The 14,818-nt window shown below is 37.0% G+C and overlaps 1 protein-coding gene across 2 annotated transcripts in view; it reads left to right on the top strand.

Annotated features, from left to right (window-relative positions):
- FILIP1 (filamin A interacting protein 1) overlaps positions 1-14,818 on the top strand; it is a 272,425-nt gene that overhangs the window by 146,593 nt on the left and 111,014 nt on the right. For both annotated transcript variants that reach the window (XM_082730273.1, XM_082730274.1), the window contains one exon: positions 13,500-13,781. In XM_082730273.1, coding sequence (XP_082586399.1) covers positions 13,500-13,781 — 282 coding nt within the window. The remainder of the gene's footprint in view (positions 1-13,499; positions 13,782-14,818) is intronic.

Raw genomic sequence — 14,818 nt, forward strand, 5'->3', positions numbered from 1 at the left:
TGAAACTAATACTACACTGTATATGTTAGCTAACTGGAATTTATCGAAAAACTTTAAAAAAAGAAATGAAAATTTACAAATAAGTAATACATAGTAAAAAAAAAATGTCTAATTAACTGTTCCTTTTACCCCATATCTGCAAAGATTTTTTGGCCTGTAGGACATCATTTTTTAGCCTACAAATCTAAACTCTCAAACAGGGACCCTGTTGGAGGATGGTAATTAGGCATGTAATCAGTAATGGTAATTAGGCATGTAATCAGTAATGCATATAGTTACAAATAATATATATTTTTTCCAGTCAGGTCAAGTATTTCTAGTTTAGTTATGGGAAGAGTAGAGAATTTCTAGGTGAAATAGGTAGATATCTTGAGGCCGCTTTGCCATTTTCTGGACCTATCTTAGTCTTACCTTGTCCTAGAAGGTTGGTTCTCAATGTAAAGTCTGGGACTAAGAGCATTCTCATCCCCTGGGAACTTGTTAGAACTGCAAACTCTCAGGCCCCACCCTAGACCCATAGATTTGGAAATCTGGGGGTGGGAATCAACAATCTGCATGTTAATAAGTGCTCTGGGTGATTCTGAAGCACTCTGAAGTTTGGGAAACACTGCCCTGGGCTTTCAGAGGTAGCTTCTCTACCTGTAGTTGCTCCTAAAGCTCTGGCAGGCTGATAATCTTGGTCTTCTGGCTTCCTCATCCCCAACCCAGGCTTTAGGAGCCAAGATTTAACTGGTTTGTGAACTCTGGGCTCAGCTTGGCTCTCCAGAAAAGGGGATATTAGACTAAGACATTGGTCCTTAGTAATGGAGGAAAAGGGACTTGGACATTAAGCATGTTCAGAGGGGAAGAGGAAGAAAAAATATGTTCCAAGATGTCTTCTTGGTCTCTCTCAGCCATGGCTTATTTTACATTGAACAGCCTAGTGGTATAATTGATTGATTGATTGATTGATTGATTTTGAAAGGATTTTATTTATTTGAGAGAGAGTGAGAGAGCACAGAAGCAGGGGGAGCGAGAGAGAGAGGGAGAAGCAGACTCCACCCTGAGCAAGGAACCTGATGTGGGGCTCCATCCCAGGACCCTGAGATCATGACCTGAGCCTAAGGCAGACAATTAACCTACTGAGCCACCCAGGTGCCCCTTGTAGTATGATTTAAAAAAATACTGTCTTTGCCCTACTTTTAGCCTCTTAAAAATGGCTACTTCTGTTTTAATTTCAATCAAAGATTCATTAGGGTTCATAAAGACTGAGTAATATAGAGTTAGGGTAGTGACATTACTATGTAATTTACTTTTAAGGAGGTTGATTTCTTAACTGCACCCTGAGATTCTGGAAGAGTGATAGTTCAACAGATGAGTGAGAGGTTATGTTTGGGCTGGGGACACACTTAAGGCAAATCTGGGTTGGGAAGGCCCTTTGTGCACCAGAATGAGAACACTGGGATCTTATTTTTATAATTTCAGGGAAAGGCATAGGTGAGGAACACAGATGGGGAGACAAGAAAAATGCCTAAAAGGAGGGGGCAGAGAGTGACAATGGATAGCGTTGGGGCAGAGAACCCCTGTATCATTCCCTCTTTCCAAAAGCTTCTCATAAATCTCCTCTCAGAGGGTCTACACAAAAATTTCATTGTTGGAAAATCCCTGAGCTCTGGTTGCCTCCAGTCCCCACATGAGTCCTTTTTCTTGCTTTTCTTTTTCGAAGCTAAAGCAAGAGTACTAGTGATGTGATTTAAAGGAGAACTCATTTACATATATTTCCTGAAGGTCCTATAGCATTTATGATTTATACACTGTACACAGTGTTATGTTTCATAGTTAAGACACCCCATAAAACCCAGGGACCTAATTCTAATACTTTTTTTCTTTGTGATTGAATTCAACTTTATTCTTTAGTTACCTCTCTTATACTTCTTCCCTCCAATACTTGACTGAGGTAGAGAACTTAACCTGGATACTTCTGCGTAAATTCTATTTTATCCAGTGATTTTTTTTCTTTTCCTTTTTTCAGTTAAATCAATATACATAGCTTAGTCCTAGAACACACCAGAATTCCATTTCTGTCTTTTCCTCCTCTCAAGCTCTTTTCCTCCATATTTTGGGGGTATCACACAAACACGGTGCTTCATCTGGGGGGGGGGCAGGTAGGGAAGTTTGCTAACATGACCAGATTAGTGCAAGTAACAGGGTGGGAGCAACTCCAGTATCTGGCTCATACAGACGGCCCTGCTGTGGTCAGGACTGGCCACATAATTTAGGGGTCCCAGTGCATAAGGAAAGTGTGGGGCCTCTAGTTGAAAAAATAAAGAAGGGTTTCAAGATAGCAACAGCAGAGCTGCAGGACAGGGCTCTCTGCAAGTGTATGGGTCACTGCCTCTAGAGCCATTTTACCTCTATGTCCTCTTGTCATCTCCCAGCCTGGTGAAAGCAGTGGCCACTGGGGAAGTGCCCTGTCTCCCCTGCTGTCTTAGAAAGCCTCCCCTATTCTCACAGGTGCTGCAGATTCCCTGAAGTGTAGCTGCTCTTCCCCTCATCCCCTCTTCACGTGGTGTGCTTTGAAGCCCTCTGCCTTGGTAACTCTTCTAGTAGCCTGACAGCTGTCTCTCCAAGATTCCTTCCACCCTTGCTGGGCACTCAGCCCCTTGGGCATGTTATACGTAGCAGGCAGCAGTCTCCATTACCCTCTTTGCAGACACGTGCTGCTAATTCTCTATTGGCTGCCTGAAGATCCCATGGCATGACTAATGCTAGTGGGAATCCTATTCTCAAATTGTATCACGTCAGGTTCTTCTACCGTAGATTCCTCAAAGGTTGTGAAGGAACATGTTTATATTCATGCCCTCCTTCGAATTCCCTGGAAGAGAACAAGAGGATAGGTAGGCAGATGACATAGCTACTACATGATCTTTTCTTTCATTTTTTCTTCTCTCTCTTATTTTTAGCCATTTTTCTCATTATTATAAACTGGGAGAGGGAGTGGGTAGTGACAGAAACCATTTCTGTTTCTCCCTTTTTAAACGCACCAAATAATTATAATTGTTACACAGTCTAAAACAGGGTTGGCAAACTAGGGGTGGGGGGTCAAATCTGGCCACACCCATCTGTTGACATTATCTGTGGCTGCAGCTGAATTGAATACATGCAGCAGAGACCACATGACCTGCAGAACCTCAAATATTTAGCATTGACTTCTTTACAGTAAGAGTTGTTGACTCCTGTGGTAGACGATCTCAGTTGAAAGCAAAGTGTCTGTCTCTGGTGGTATCTCTATGGGGGTGTTGAGAGGTGTTTGATGACCTCAGTAGTTAATTAGCCACAGATGAATGCTTCCTGCCTTACTGTTGCTAGTAAGTATTTTCCCATACATATACAGGGTGGGTGGAACAGGTGTTATTATCCTCATTGTACAGATGGGAAAGCTACCAGTTGGAGAGGTTAAATAACTTGTCCAGGGTTACAGACTAAATGAATGTGGGGTTAACAGTGGGGGCATGGCTTTCTTGAGGACTTAGAGTTAATGGCAAACATCTCCAGGAGGTTTTAGCATGTTAAGAAAATTAATGCTAAGGATGTATGCGGTCATGGGACACCTTAGGTCCATTGTAGGATTGGGGGGTATGCTGAGGTAGCGTGGTTGGACAGTGGAGAAAAAAAAGTGGTTTGGGGCCATTATGTGTTTGAAAAAAACATTCCAAAAGGAATGTTCTTATGTACTTCCTGCCCACACACTGTTTGAAACAGTGTTATGGTAGCATGTATTGGTAGCATGTATTATGATAGCATGACATTTTAGATAAATTAAATTCCTAATGCGTCTTAATTAACTAATCACAAAGTTCTACTTACTCTTTTTTTTTTTTTAAGATTTTTATTTATTTATTTGACAGAGAGAGATCACAAGTAGACAGAGAGGCAGGCAGAGAGAGAGGGGGAAGCAGGCTCTCTGCTGAGCAGGGAGCCCAATGCGGGGCTCGATCCCAGGACCTAAGATCATGACCCGAGCAGAAGGCAGAGGCTCAACCCACCGAGCCACCCAGGTGCCCCTCTACTTGCTCTTTTTGCCATGCTTTGCATTCACATAGCAGCTAAATTCATGAAGATTGACTGATTGGTATAGAACACAGCCTCTTCATACAGTATCAGACTGATAAGAGTCTTTAAACATTGGATAAACATCTATGACAATTACAAAGCTTCTCTTGCATTCATAGAATTTTTGCATTTTTCCTTGCTTGGTGTATAAAGTGTATGTGCTCTGTTTTCAATTTAGGCTTCCTATGCTCTGATCTAACCCAGGATAAGAGGTGTTCAGGGATAATTAGAAAAGACAGAAGTCAGGAAGAGTTAAAACCAGATACAACCCATGACTCTCTTATTATAACTGACTTTAAGTTGCTCTTTTATGTTAAGAAATGGTTTAGAGATTGAAAAGAAAAGACATTTAAAGGACAACTGAATACAATTGATGTATCTGTAGGCACTTAGAACACATGAAGTCCTTGGCGCCACACAGATGGAGTGATCCACGTAGTTCATCTTCTCCCTTGGTAGCATGAAGCAAGGATATCCAAACCATAGCGTGTCTTTCTTCTCATTAACCCACATTGTTGACACTAACTAGCAGTTGTGATCTGCCTTTGCGATTCTTGAAAATGCAACAAAATTTTTTAAGAATATTTGCTACAGAAAGACATTTTCTAACAGAAAATATATACAGTTAGCTTAATAAAGCAATCAGCTGCTGAGCGAACTGGAATTTTTCTTAATTTGCCTGATTTAAAAAGTCCTTTCAATTCATATCTGATCATAAAACAATTGTCATGTTTCTGGAGTCTTAGTAACTTTTCAATTCAAAAAAATTAGAAGTCAACATTAGAGGCGCAGTGGGTTAAAGCCTCTGCCGTTGGCTCAGGTCATGATCTCAGGGTCCTTGGATTGAGCCCCGTGTGGGGCTCTCTGCTCAGAAGGGAGCCTGCTTCCCTTTCTCTCTCTCTGCCTGCCTCTCTGCCTACTGTGATTTCTGTCTGTCAAATGAATAAATAAAATCTTAAAAAATTAGAAGTTAACACTGCAACCCCTTGTGGTGTTCCTCTTCAGCTTTGTTGAAAACCTCAAACACGGAGAAGTAGAAAGGCAACATAAGGGGAGAGGAAGGGGTAGAGAGTGTGGTCTTAGAAGAAGAAGGTTTCACACAAGCAGAAATTAGAGAAAACTACCTGCTGGAACAGTAGGATTCTAAATTAATTACTATCATTGGAGGCTCTTTGGTGGATGCTATCTCCTAAAACTAAACTTATTTCGGTCCCATAAAAGGGTCACTGTGGGTTCATTTGTGTTGCAATAGTTATGATATGGTGGGGAAATCTCCCATTCAGATTTCTCCTTGCACATGGAGAAACCCAACAGGCTTACATTCTAGCTCAGGCTTTCCCGGGCACTGGCCACATTATTTTGGGCAAATGTCTAAATCTCTCTAAACCTCATTTCCTTATCTTTATAAGAGGAAGAATTGTAGTCCTTCTTTTATGCATTGGTATCAAGATTTCATGAAATGATGCTTACCCCAATGTCAAGAGCACAATGAGCTCTTCAGTAAATGTCAGCTATTATTACTATGAGTAGAGGTAATATCTAAGAATAATTTATCAAATATAGACTGCTGAGTTAGAGTCCAAGGTATTTGTTGTTCTGGTTACAGATAAGTGTTTATTAGGGGAAGGGAAATGACTGATTCTTCTACAATTCTGGGTCTGGACCTTTTCAGGAGTGGTGAGGTACAAAAAGGAATTCTGGGTCCAGTGAAGCAGGCATCTGGTAATTTTCCTCAGATGTTCTCTTTGTCACATGATAAAACCAAGGTTAAGCAATTTTGATTATACTAAATGGTAACATTTTTTAGAGGCCAGGTACTGCTAGAATGTCTGGAAGAACTGCAGTGCCCAGGTAGAAAGGATATAAGTAAAATTAACCAGAAAGCTAAAGAGTTGTCTTAATCACTTAAATTTGGGGCATCACCCTTTCTTTGTAATCAATGACTATGTATTATATACTGTGTCTGGTAGAATAGTGACATCAGAATTACAATAATAAAGTATTATAAATATAAAAATATTTAAAATGTATTTGAGGTTTAAAAATGAGTCATTAAAGTTGAAAATGCCAGAAAAAAATGTCATGTCATTATGTCATTGTTTCTTTATAAAACAGTATATTTCTAGATAGTTGAACATTTTTCTTTTATACAATTGACAGTGGCCTTATTTCTATGAAAGAAGTAAAAATAACAATAACAAACCCCAAACCCTGTTATAAATGCTAGAAGTGCGTATAAAGAGATAAACTGACAGTTGCTAAGAGAGGTAACCCTATGTTACAGTCAAAATTTTAAAACCTTCAAATTGTACATTCATTTAGACTCAGGTATCCTATTTTTTAAAATTATTTTTTCAAGTATCCTATTTTAAAAGACTTCTTATTTAATGGTAGTTCCTGATCTATTCTTTCATTATTTTTTTTCTAGAAACTTTTTCCAGGTCTGCTTTTATCTTCCTTGAAGAACATGGAGCAGAACTTTATAAAACATTTCACCATGGTTTTAGGCTAGGGTAGAATAATATGTTTCTATTTTGCCACAGTTATAATACTTTTCTTACACTTTGGATTGCAACATCTCTGCAATGACTCCAAGAGAATCCCCTTTCTTGAATTCTAACATTTTGTGAAATTATTTAGAAGAATTTTCAGTTGGTCTGGATAGATCTTAGTAGAAAATTATTTTGAAGATTTTATGAATGTGGATAATAAGCAGTGAAAAATCACTTAACATGGCTTGTTTCATAAATAGTATGAAGAAAGTGAAAGAAAATTGTAAAGAAAATTTAAGAGTAAACCTAGGAACACTTATGAACAGTCTGTGCCTTTAGAATGAAATGATAATCCCGCAAGAAATGTTTGAACATTGTATGAGTTAGGGTCTTTATAATTAGACTTCACCAAGTAAATAAGATATGCAGAGGGAATAATCTGACATCGATAAAGAATAAACTATTTGATTCTTTTACATTCTGAAATTCACATAAAACTAGAACAGATGTTTTCTTTTGTCTTTAGTTTTGGGTGCTTTGGGTATTGTCATTTAAGTCCAACTGAAAGAACCAGGACAGTTCCATGCTAATAATCTGGAAGCCTCACTTGCAGCAGACCGTCTGCCAGACCGCACTATAAAAAGAAAGCTTTTCTGTAATCATGTGCTTTCCTTTTTACTATGTACTATAATTTTCCCCTTATAATTCTATAAATCATTTAAAAAGAGAAATTATATAAATAAAACTATTGTGACATCTCACCCCATGCCCTAGGTGGGTTCTTGGAAAAGTATATAGATAAAACTAAACCAGAAGCAGAGGCTGGATACTTGAGAAACATAGGAAATATTCCAAAACCTAATTTATGCAGAAAATGTTTCTGTTGGTGGTAGGGATGGGGAGTCTTGTGGCCAATATTGAACATGAGAAGATAAATCTGAAAGGAGGCGAGAGTTAAGAGTGAGAAAAGGGAAGGGGGAAATTCAGAATTAAGATTTGCAAGGAGCTAATGAAGGTGGGTACTAGAATGAGTATTTCATTGTTGTAGAATTTTTTCTTTGTCCTTTTCCTTTTCCTACTTCAAATGATCTAGAAATACTTGTTCGTTCAGCGTAAATGGCTCAAAGTCTTTATAAACATTTTCTGATTCCTAGAATTTTATTCTTCTGATGGTATGCTCTGGTGATTGCCCAATATATGCGGGGGGGGGGGGGGAGGGAGAGAGGGCCCGAAGAGGAGGGATGGCCATAGATAAAAGAGGGAGGTTTGGAATAACATTTCATATTTCTTTTCTTCACACCCTAGTCAGCAAATTCCATGTAAACTATTGCTGACTAATTACAATGAACGGAAAAGTAAGTTTATTTCTTGAACTATGTTAGGATTATTTACTTATTAAAAAGAGGAATTTGTGCCCCAAATAACAGCGATTCAAAAAAAAAAAAAAAGGGTGGGATGATTACAAATCTGATTGAATTTTCAATTTGTCTTTTTCTTGAAAAGAACTCTCTTCAAAGGGTATATGCTGGGATAGAGCAAGGGTATTTTTGGCTTCTTTCAGAAATTTTGTTATCTACATCTCCCAACACTGCAGCCATGTAATCAACTATTAAGAAGCCTACAGAGTACCAGATGCCTTTTTTGTTACCTGCCTGATACTCCTGTAAACACAATGGACGGGATTTGGCCAACTCTGATTAAATGTGTACTATTGTTCAACTCCGGGACTTTTAACACAGATGGTCCCTGTTCAGACTTCACATCCTGTTTTCATAACCTGTATCCTTAATGTTTAGCCATGTTGCTTCTTGGGATGATTTTAAAATGATTCATCATTTTACAAGTTCTGCAGCAGGTTAATGATTTTGGCGAAAGGATTTTGCTTAGAAACCTAATTTTAATTGCTGTGTGAGTTTTGCATGAGTGTCTGTGGAGGAAGATGAATGGATTTCTCCAATTCTGTAGTATGAAGTGAAAAACATTACTTTAAGTAAGCATTTGTAAACTTTTCTGAATCATCTGATTTATAGAATATTACCCTACCCCTCCAATTTGCATGTGTTTAAGAACCTATTGTGAGTAGGTATTTGGAATCAGACCTGGGTTCAAATCCTAGCTCTTCTATTCACTAGGAGTCGTTGTGTGATCCAGGAAAAAAGATATTTAATGTCTTTCAATCTCCTAGGCCATATCTGTAAAATTGAGAATAATAGTACCTACTTCATAGGGTTAATGTGAATATTAATATTAATTTAAATGAGATATTATATGTAAAATGCTTAGCACACTGTGTAACACTTAAGACACAGTATGTGATGCAGCCACTCTGGAAAACAGTATGGAGGGTCCTCAGAAAGTTAAAAATAGAACTATTCTATGACCCAACAATTATACTACTAGGTTATTTAATCCAAAGGATACAAACATAGTGATTCAAAGGGGCACATGCACCCTAATGTTTATAACAACAATGTCCACAATAGCCAAACTATGGAAAGAGCCCTGATGCCCATTGGCTGATTAATGGATAAAGAAGATGTGGTATAGATATACAATGGAGTATTACTCAGTCATCCAAAAGAATTAAATCTTACATTTGCAATGACATGGGTGGAATTAACAGGTATTATGCTAAGCGAAATAAGTCAGTCAGAGAAAGACAAATACCGTATGAATTTATTCATATGTGGAATTTAAGAAACAAAATAGGTGAACGTAGGAGAGGGGCAGAAAAAATAAAATAACATGAAATCAGAGAGGGAGGCAAAACATAAGAGACTCTTAAGTACAGGAAACAAACTGAGGGTTTCTGGAGGGGAAGTGGGTGGAGGGATGGAGTAATTGGGTGATGGGCTTTAAGGAGGGCACTTAATGGAGTGAGCACTGGATGTTGTATACAACTGATGGATCATTAAGTTGTACCTCTGAAACTAATAATGTATGTTAATTAAATTGAATTTAAATAAAAAATTTAAGAAAAAAAGAAACTCTTGAGAGAGCTATTAGAATAAGGAAGTATGGCTGTCATTAAGTGTGATGCATGAAAGTCATTATTGTCTTGATATTTTCTTTCTTCAAAATAAAGTAGTGTAAAGTGGACATTATTGGAGTGCCCAGGTGGCAGTTGCAGGAGCATGTAACACTTGATCTTGGGGTTGAAAATTTGAGTTCCACGTTGGGTGCAGAGATTACTAAAACAAACAAATAAACAAAAAACCTTAGAAGTAAACAAACAAACAAACAAATAAATAATGTGAGCATTACTGATGACACAGTTGATTACACTATTGAGAAGTATCTTTCACTTTCAGGTGTCTACTTCCTTCCAAAAACATTTCTTGGGTAGTTTATGATCTCTGAGTACTTTTACATTGCCAAGATAGAAAAGGAGCTGATTGCTGACTTTGTTGTGGAGATAAAGCTGGTAGACCCTATTTAGATCACCAAGAAAGTACTAGAAACAATGCATACATGTCAAAGGAAAAGTAATTAATGTGAAATTTCAGTGTCACAGAGGAAAAATATTTGCTAAAACAGAATTAACATCATGGTCTAGCACATGAGATGTTTTTATCAGTCAAAGTGAAATAACATGGAAGAAAACAGGGAACTCAAGCTTTTGAGCTGATTAATGACATAAAATAATTAGATGATTCTAAAATATGCTTTTTCTGTGAAAGTGACTAATTCTGTAATCAGTTAATTCTATAATCACTACTAGTTACTAATATAATTCCATTAATTCCATAAAAGCTATTAATACTACAATAAAATTTGCTTAAAAATCATCAGACTGAATGTTTTAGAAAGTACTAACTATAGAAAGAGTTGCACTAAGTAAATGTCACTTTCTGTATGTTTGTAAATACGGTTGAGTAAATGCATGTAACATAGCTAGTTAGGCATTTTCCTAATGTAGGAATACCCAAATGCTGTAGATCCTATAAAAGATATAAGAAGTCCAGGGAAATATGACACAAACACATGCTACATTCAAATATAAACATTGTATTTGATTAAAGCCATGTATGACTAAGTTTAAAACATTATCACCTTACTATTGTCTGGAATTTTTATTAATGCATGGTCTAAATTGAAGTTGTCAAATCAGTATTTGATGCACCATCCCAAAGAGCCTTAAGATCTTATAGAGAAAATTATTTCAGATAAAAAGGCATGGAGTTGTAGGGAGTCACAATTCAGTTTGGGAAGCCCGTGTGTCTTACCTATGATGTGTAAAATTCAAGAGTTATATTTGAAATTGTATTGGGGAGGAAAAAGTTTTCCTTCTACCTTTCTAGGTTCTTGGCTGAGACACATCTGTAGCAAAAAGACAAATTAACAGGAGAAAAACAGAGTTTAATAACATGTATACCTCCTCTATACATGAGAGAGGAATTCTCAGAAATGGCTCAAGCCATCACCTTAATATCATCTTCAGTTAAAGACAAAAGAAGATGTCAGAGATAGGGAGTCAGTTGGGGGAGGTTACCAAGAAAAGCACAGTAAGTAAGAGTAAAGTGTTGTGCACATTTAAGACTTAAGTCCTTACCTTCTCTGTGCTGAGAAGAGTTTCCAGAAATTTAGTCATTCTTTTCTTCCTGGTACAGAGAGGGAGGCACCCTTACAAATGGAGATTTCCCATATAAATTTAATGTTTCATACCAAAGGGAAATTTCTACTCAGTTTTCAGAACTTCACCTCTGTCTACTATTTCTTAAATAATCAATATGCCAAAAAGGTATATTTTACTCCCCTTCAAAACTTTCTATTCACGTTTTTTTTTGGACTAGGGTCTTAAGTCAGCCCTCTCTGCCCACAAATAAACTGTGATAAACTGAAGTAGATCTGTTCTGAAGTGCTCTGACTTCTGTTACAAAGACACATCTATTCTTTCTTCACCAAGGAAGCACAAAAGATGCTCTAAAATTTCAAGAACTAATCTCTATGCGAACCAGAAAATAGGTTGCCAGTCTTAAGGACCACTTCTTCAGTTTATATTGTTCAAAATTAGGGTGATGAAGAAAGTTCACACACTGACAAAAGGGTCCATTGGGTTATAAGAGTTCAGTTCAAAAAAGAAGCATGAATGTAGATTTAAAGATTTGTTGGAAGAATTGAATACGCACTATCTGAAAGGAAACATCACACTGTATTTATTTTTCTATTACAGACCTAGTGTTTTGAAAAGCTTTCCCTGGTTTCTTAAGTATGGTTGAGTTCATAAAGGAAATTTACTTTCAGAAAACAAGTCTCTGTATTTTATCTGGAATGAGTAATGAAAATCTTGCTGCTTAGCTGTTCAGAGGAAGGACTATTTATACTGTGAGTTTTAAATAAGCCCATGTGCTAAGCTACTATATTTAAGAGTTAAGGCAAATTTTGTAGTACAGCCCCCAGGATATTAGAGCTCTCTTTCTTACACTTTGAGTCCTAGGCTTTGAGTTCAGTTTGTTTGTTAGTAACATACCTGTTGGTCAAGTTCTTCTGCTGAGAGACTGACAGAGAATCTATAAAGCATTCATGATGGAAAGACCAAAATGTACTCCACATGGGACAAGTTACCCACTGCTTTGTCTTTTTCTTTATTTTACCTCAAGATACTTAAAAAATTTTTGATTTTGAAATTCATCTGTTTTCCCCAATTCTTTGTGCTCTTATTTTTATTACTGTAAATGACTGACATAAAACAAAACAAAACAACCCCCCCATCCCGATTTTGAAAAAGAGGTTATGGAAAAACAAAATCCCACATTACTAAAAATAACAACACCCTCTTCCTTTTGAGTTTGCCTATTCCTCTCTTCATTTGAAGCCCCCTCCACCCTATGTGGGTTTTTCTGTACGCTGTGACTTCCAACTTGTTCCTGGCAGTGTTTGATGTTTGAATTTTCTTTTCTTTTCTGTTTTTTAATGTTTTATTTATTTATTTTAGGGAGAGAGAATGCACAAGTGAGGAGAAAAGGAGAGGGAGAGGGAGAGAATCTCAAAGTTGACTCTGCATTGAGCGTGGAGCTCAACATGGGGCTCAACCTCACGACCCTGAGATCATGACCTAAGCCAAAACCAAGTCAGATGTTTAGCCAACTGAGTCACCCAGGTGCCTCAGATGTTTGAATTTTCTGATAGATTTAATTTAGAATCATTTTTTAAAATAAATTTTTTATTTTACAACAGCTTTCAATTCATAGAATTACTGCAAACATAATACCAAGGGTTCCGGTATATAGCACACCCAATTTCTTCTGTAGTTAATATCTTACATTAGTATGGTACATTTGTTATAATTTATTAACCAATGTTGATACATTATTATTGGTTAAAGTCCATGTTTTATTCATATTTCCTCAGTTTTTCTTTATAATGCCTTTTTTTTTTTCTGTTCCAGAATTCCACTTAGGATGCCATATTGCATTTAGTTGTTATGTGTCCTTAGATTTCTCTTGGCTCTGACGGTTTTTCAGATATTCTGTGTTTTGATGACCTTGACAGCTTTAAGATGACTGGTCAGCAATTTTGTAGACTGTCTGTTAACTGGGGTCTGTCTGAAGTTTTTCTCATGGTTAGACCTGGGTAATGTTTGGGGGAGAGAGGCCACAAGGGTAAAGTACCATTTTTATCCCATCATATCAAAAATACATAACCATCAACACAACTTAGAACTTTGGTGTTGAACTTAATCATTTGGCTGGAGGTGTTTATCAGATCAGAATCACATTTTCACTTTTTCCTAAAGTCCATCAAAGCATTTTCCTGCAGATTTTAATGACTTTCATTAAAGCTGTAAGAAACAGACTGGAACTGATTTTTGGTATTTCTTTATTAGTGATGCTGTGAAGCTGGTAAAAGTTTCTAAGCAGTTAGACGAATAATTTCAGTGGTAGTAACATCTTATCTTTTTTTCATGTATTGTAGGTGGGAATGAGATCCCGAAACCAGAGTGGTGAAAATTCATCCAATGGGCATATTTCCTGCCCCAAGTCCTCTATCATCAGCAATGTTGACGATAAAAGTCTCTCAGAAGATGCAAAAAAGAAGAACAAATCAAATAGAAAAGAGGATGATGTCATGGCCTCCGGAACTGTCAAACGTCACCTAAAGCCATCTGGAGAAAGTGAACGAAAAAATAAGAAATCCTTGGAGTTATCCAAAGAAGACCTTATACAGCTGCTCAGTATAATGGAGGGAGAGTTGCAGGTAGGGTCAAATTTTATCAATGATTTGTCTCTAGTTCCTAAGCTATAAAATGAGTGACTATGAATCTGTCTCCCTTACCAGATTGTGAACTTCATGGGGAAAGGGGCTATGTTTTTCATATTAATTTCTAAATCCTTGCCACAAGTTTATACCAAATAAGTATTTGTTCAATGAGTGAAAGAATAAAGAATAAATGCTGATTCCAACTTCAAGCTTCTCTAGAAGCAGAAAATTTCTTCATGATATGATTTTGGTAATAACTTAACCCAGCCTCCTGTGCTTAGTAACTAGTAAGTTTATCTAATTTAGCCATAGGCTAAATTAGGTTGAAAGCCGTAGAAAAGTCATGAGTACAGAGTTTAGATCAATGGTTACTTTTGCTTTTTCTAGAAGATAGAGTGAAAGGGAGATAAATAGAGAAACAAAGGAAAGGAAAGATTCAGAAAGCTTTATTTAGACCAGCCTTACTCTTTTTTCATTTTTTCTCAACTTTCAGCTTTAAATTTCTATGACATCACAGGAGTTGAGAACACAAATAAGCAGAGCATTGTATTGTGAAGATGTAGTATTTTCACAAAGCATTTTCAAGTCTATTATTTCATTTGATATCAACAAAAATGTGGGTGTTATTATTTATATTTTATAAGGAAGAAACTGGGGCTCAAAAGGGTTAAGGGTTTGTCCAGATCTCATCTTAGGCCTCCTGATTCTTGGTGGTGTACTCTTTCTACTGCTATTCTTACCACCTCTCTGTAGCTCCCATGAACCACGGCCCCCATTAAGCACATGTTTTTAGGGATCCAAGAGGGAGTTAGAATTCTTTTGAGTCTCTGAGTTCTGGACAATCCTGTTTCTGAAAGTGGGGGAAAAATCATTTTTTTTTTCTTGGAGGAGATTATTACTTAAGACTGAAGTTGATATTTTCCTTATTGTTTTTATTAGGCTCTTAGCTTGTATGAACCTCAAGGGGAATGCTAACAATTGTGTGAGATGAAACTTTTGGTGGTGTTATCATCAATTATTTGCAATCTACCCTA

This window comes from Mustela nivalis, assembly GCF_964662115.1.
Source record: "Mustela nivalis genome assembly, chromosome: 5".
NCBI lineage: Eukaryota > Metazoa > Chordata > Mammalia > Carnivora > Mustelidae > Mustela > Mustela nivalis.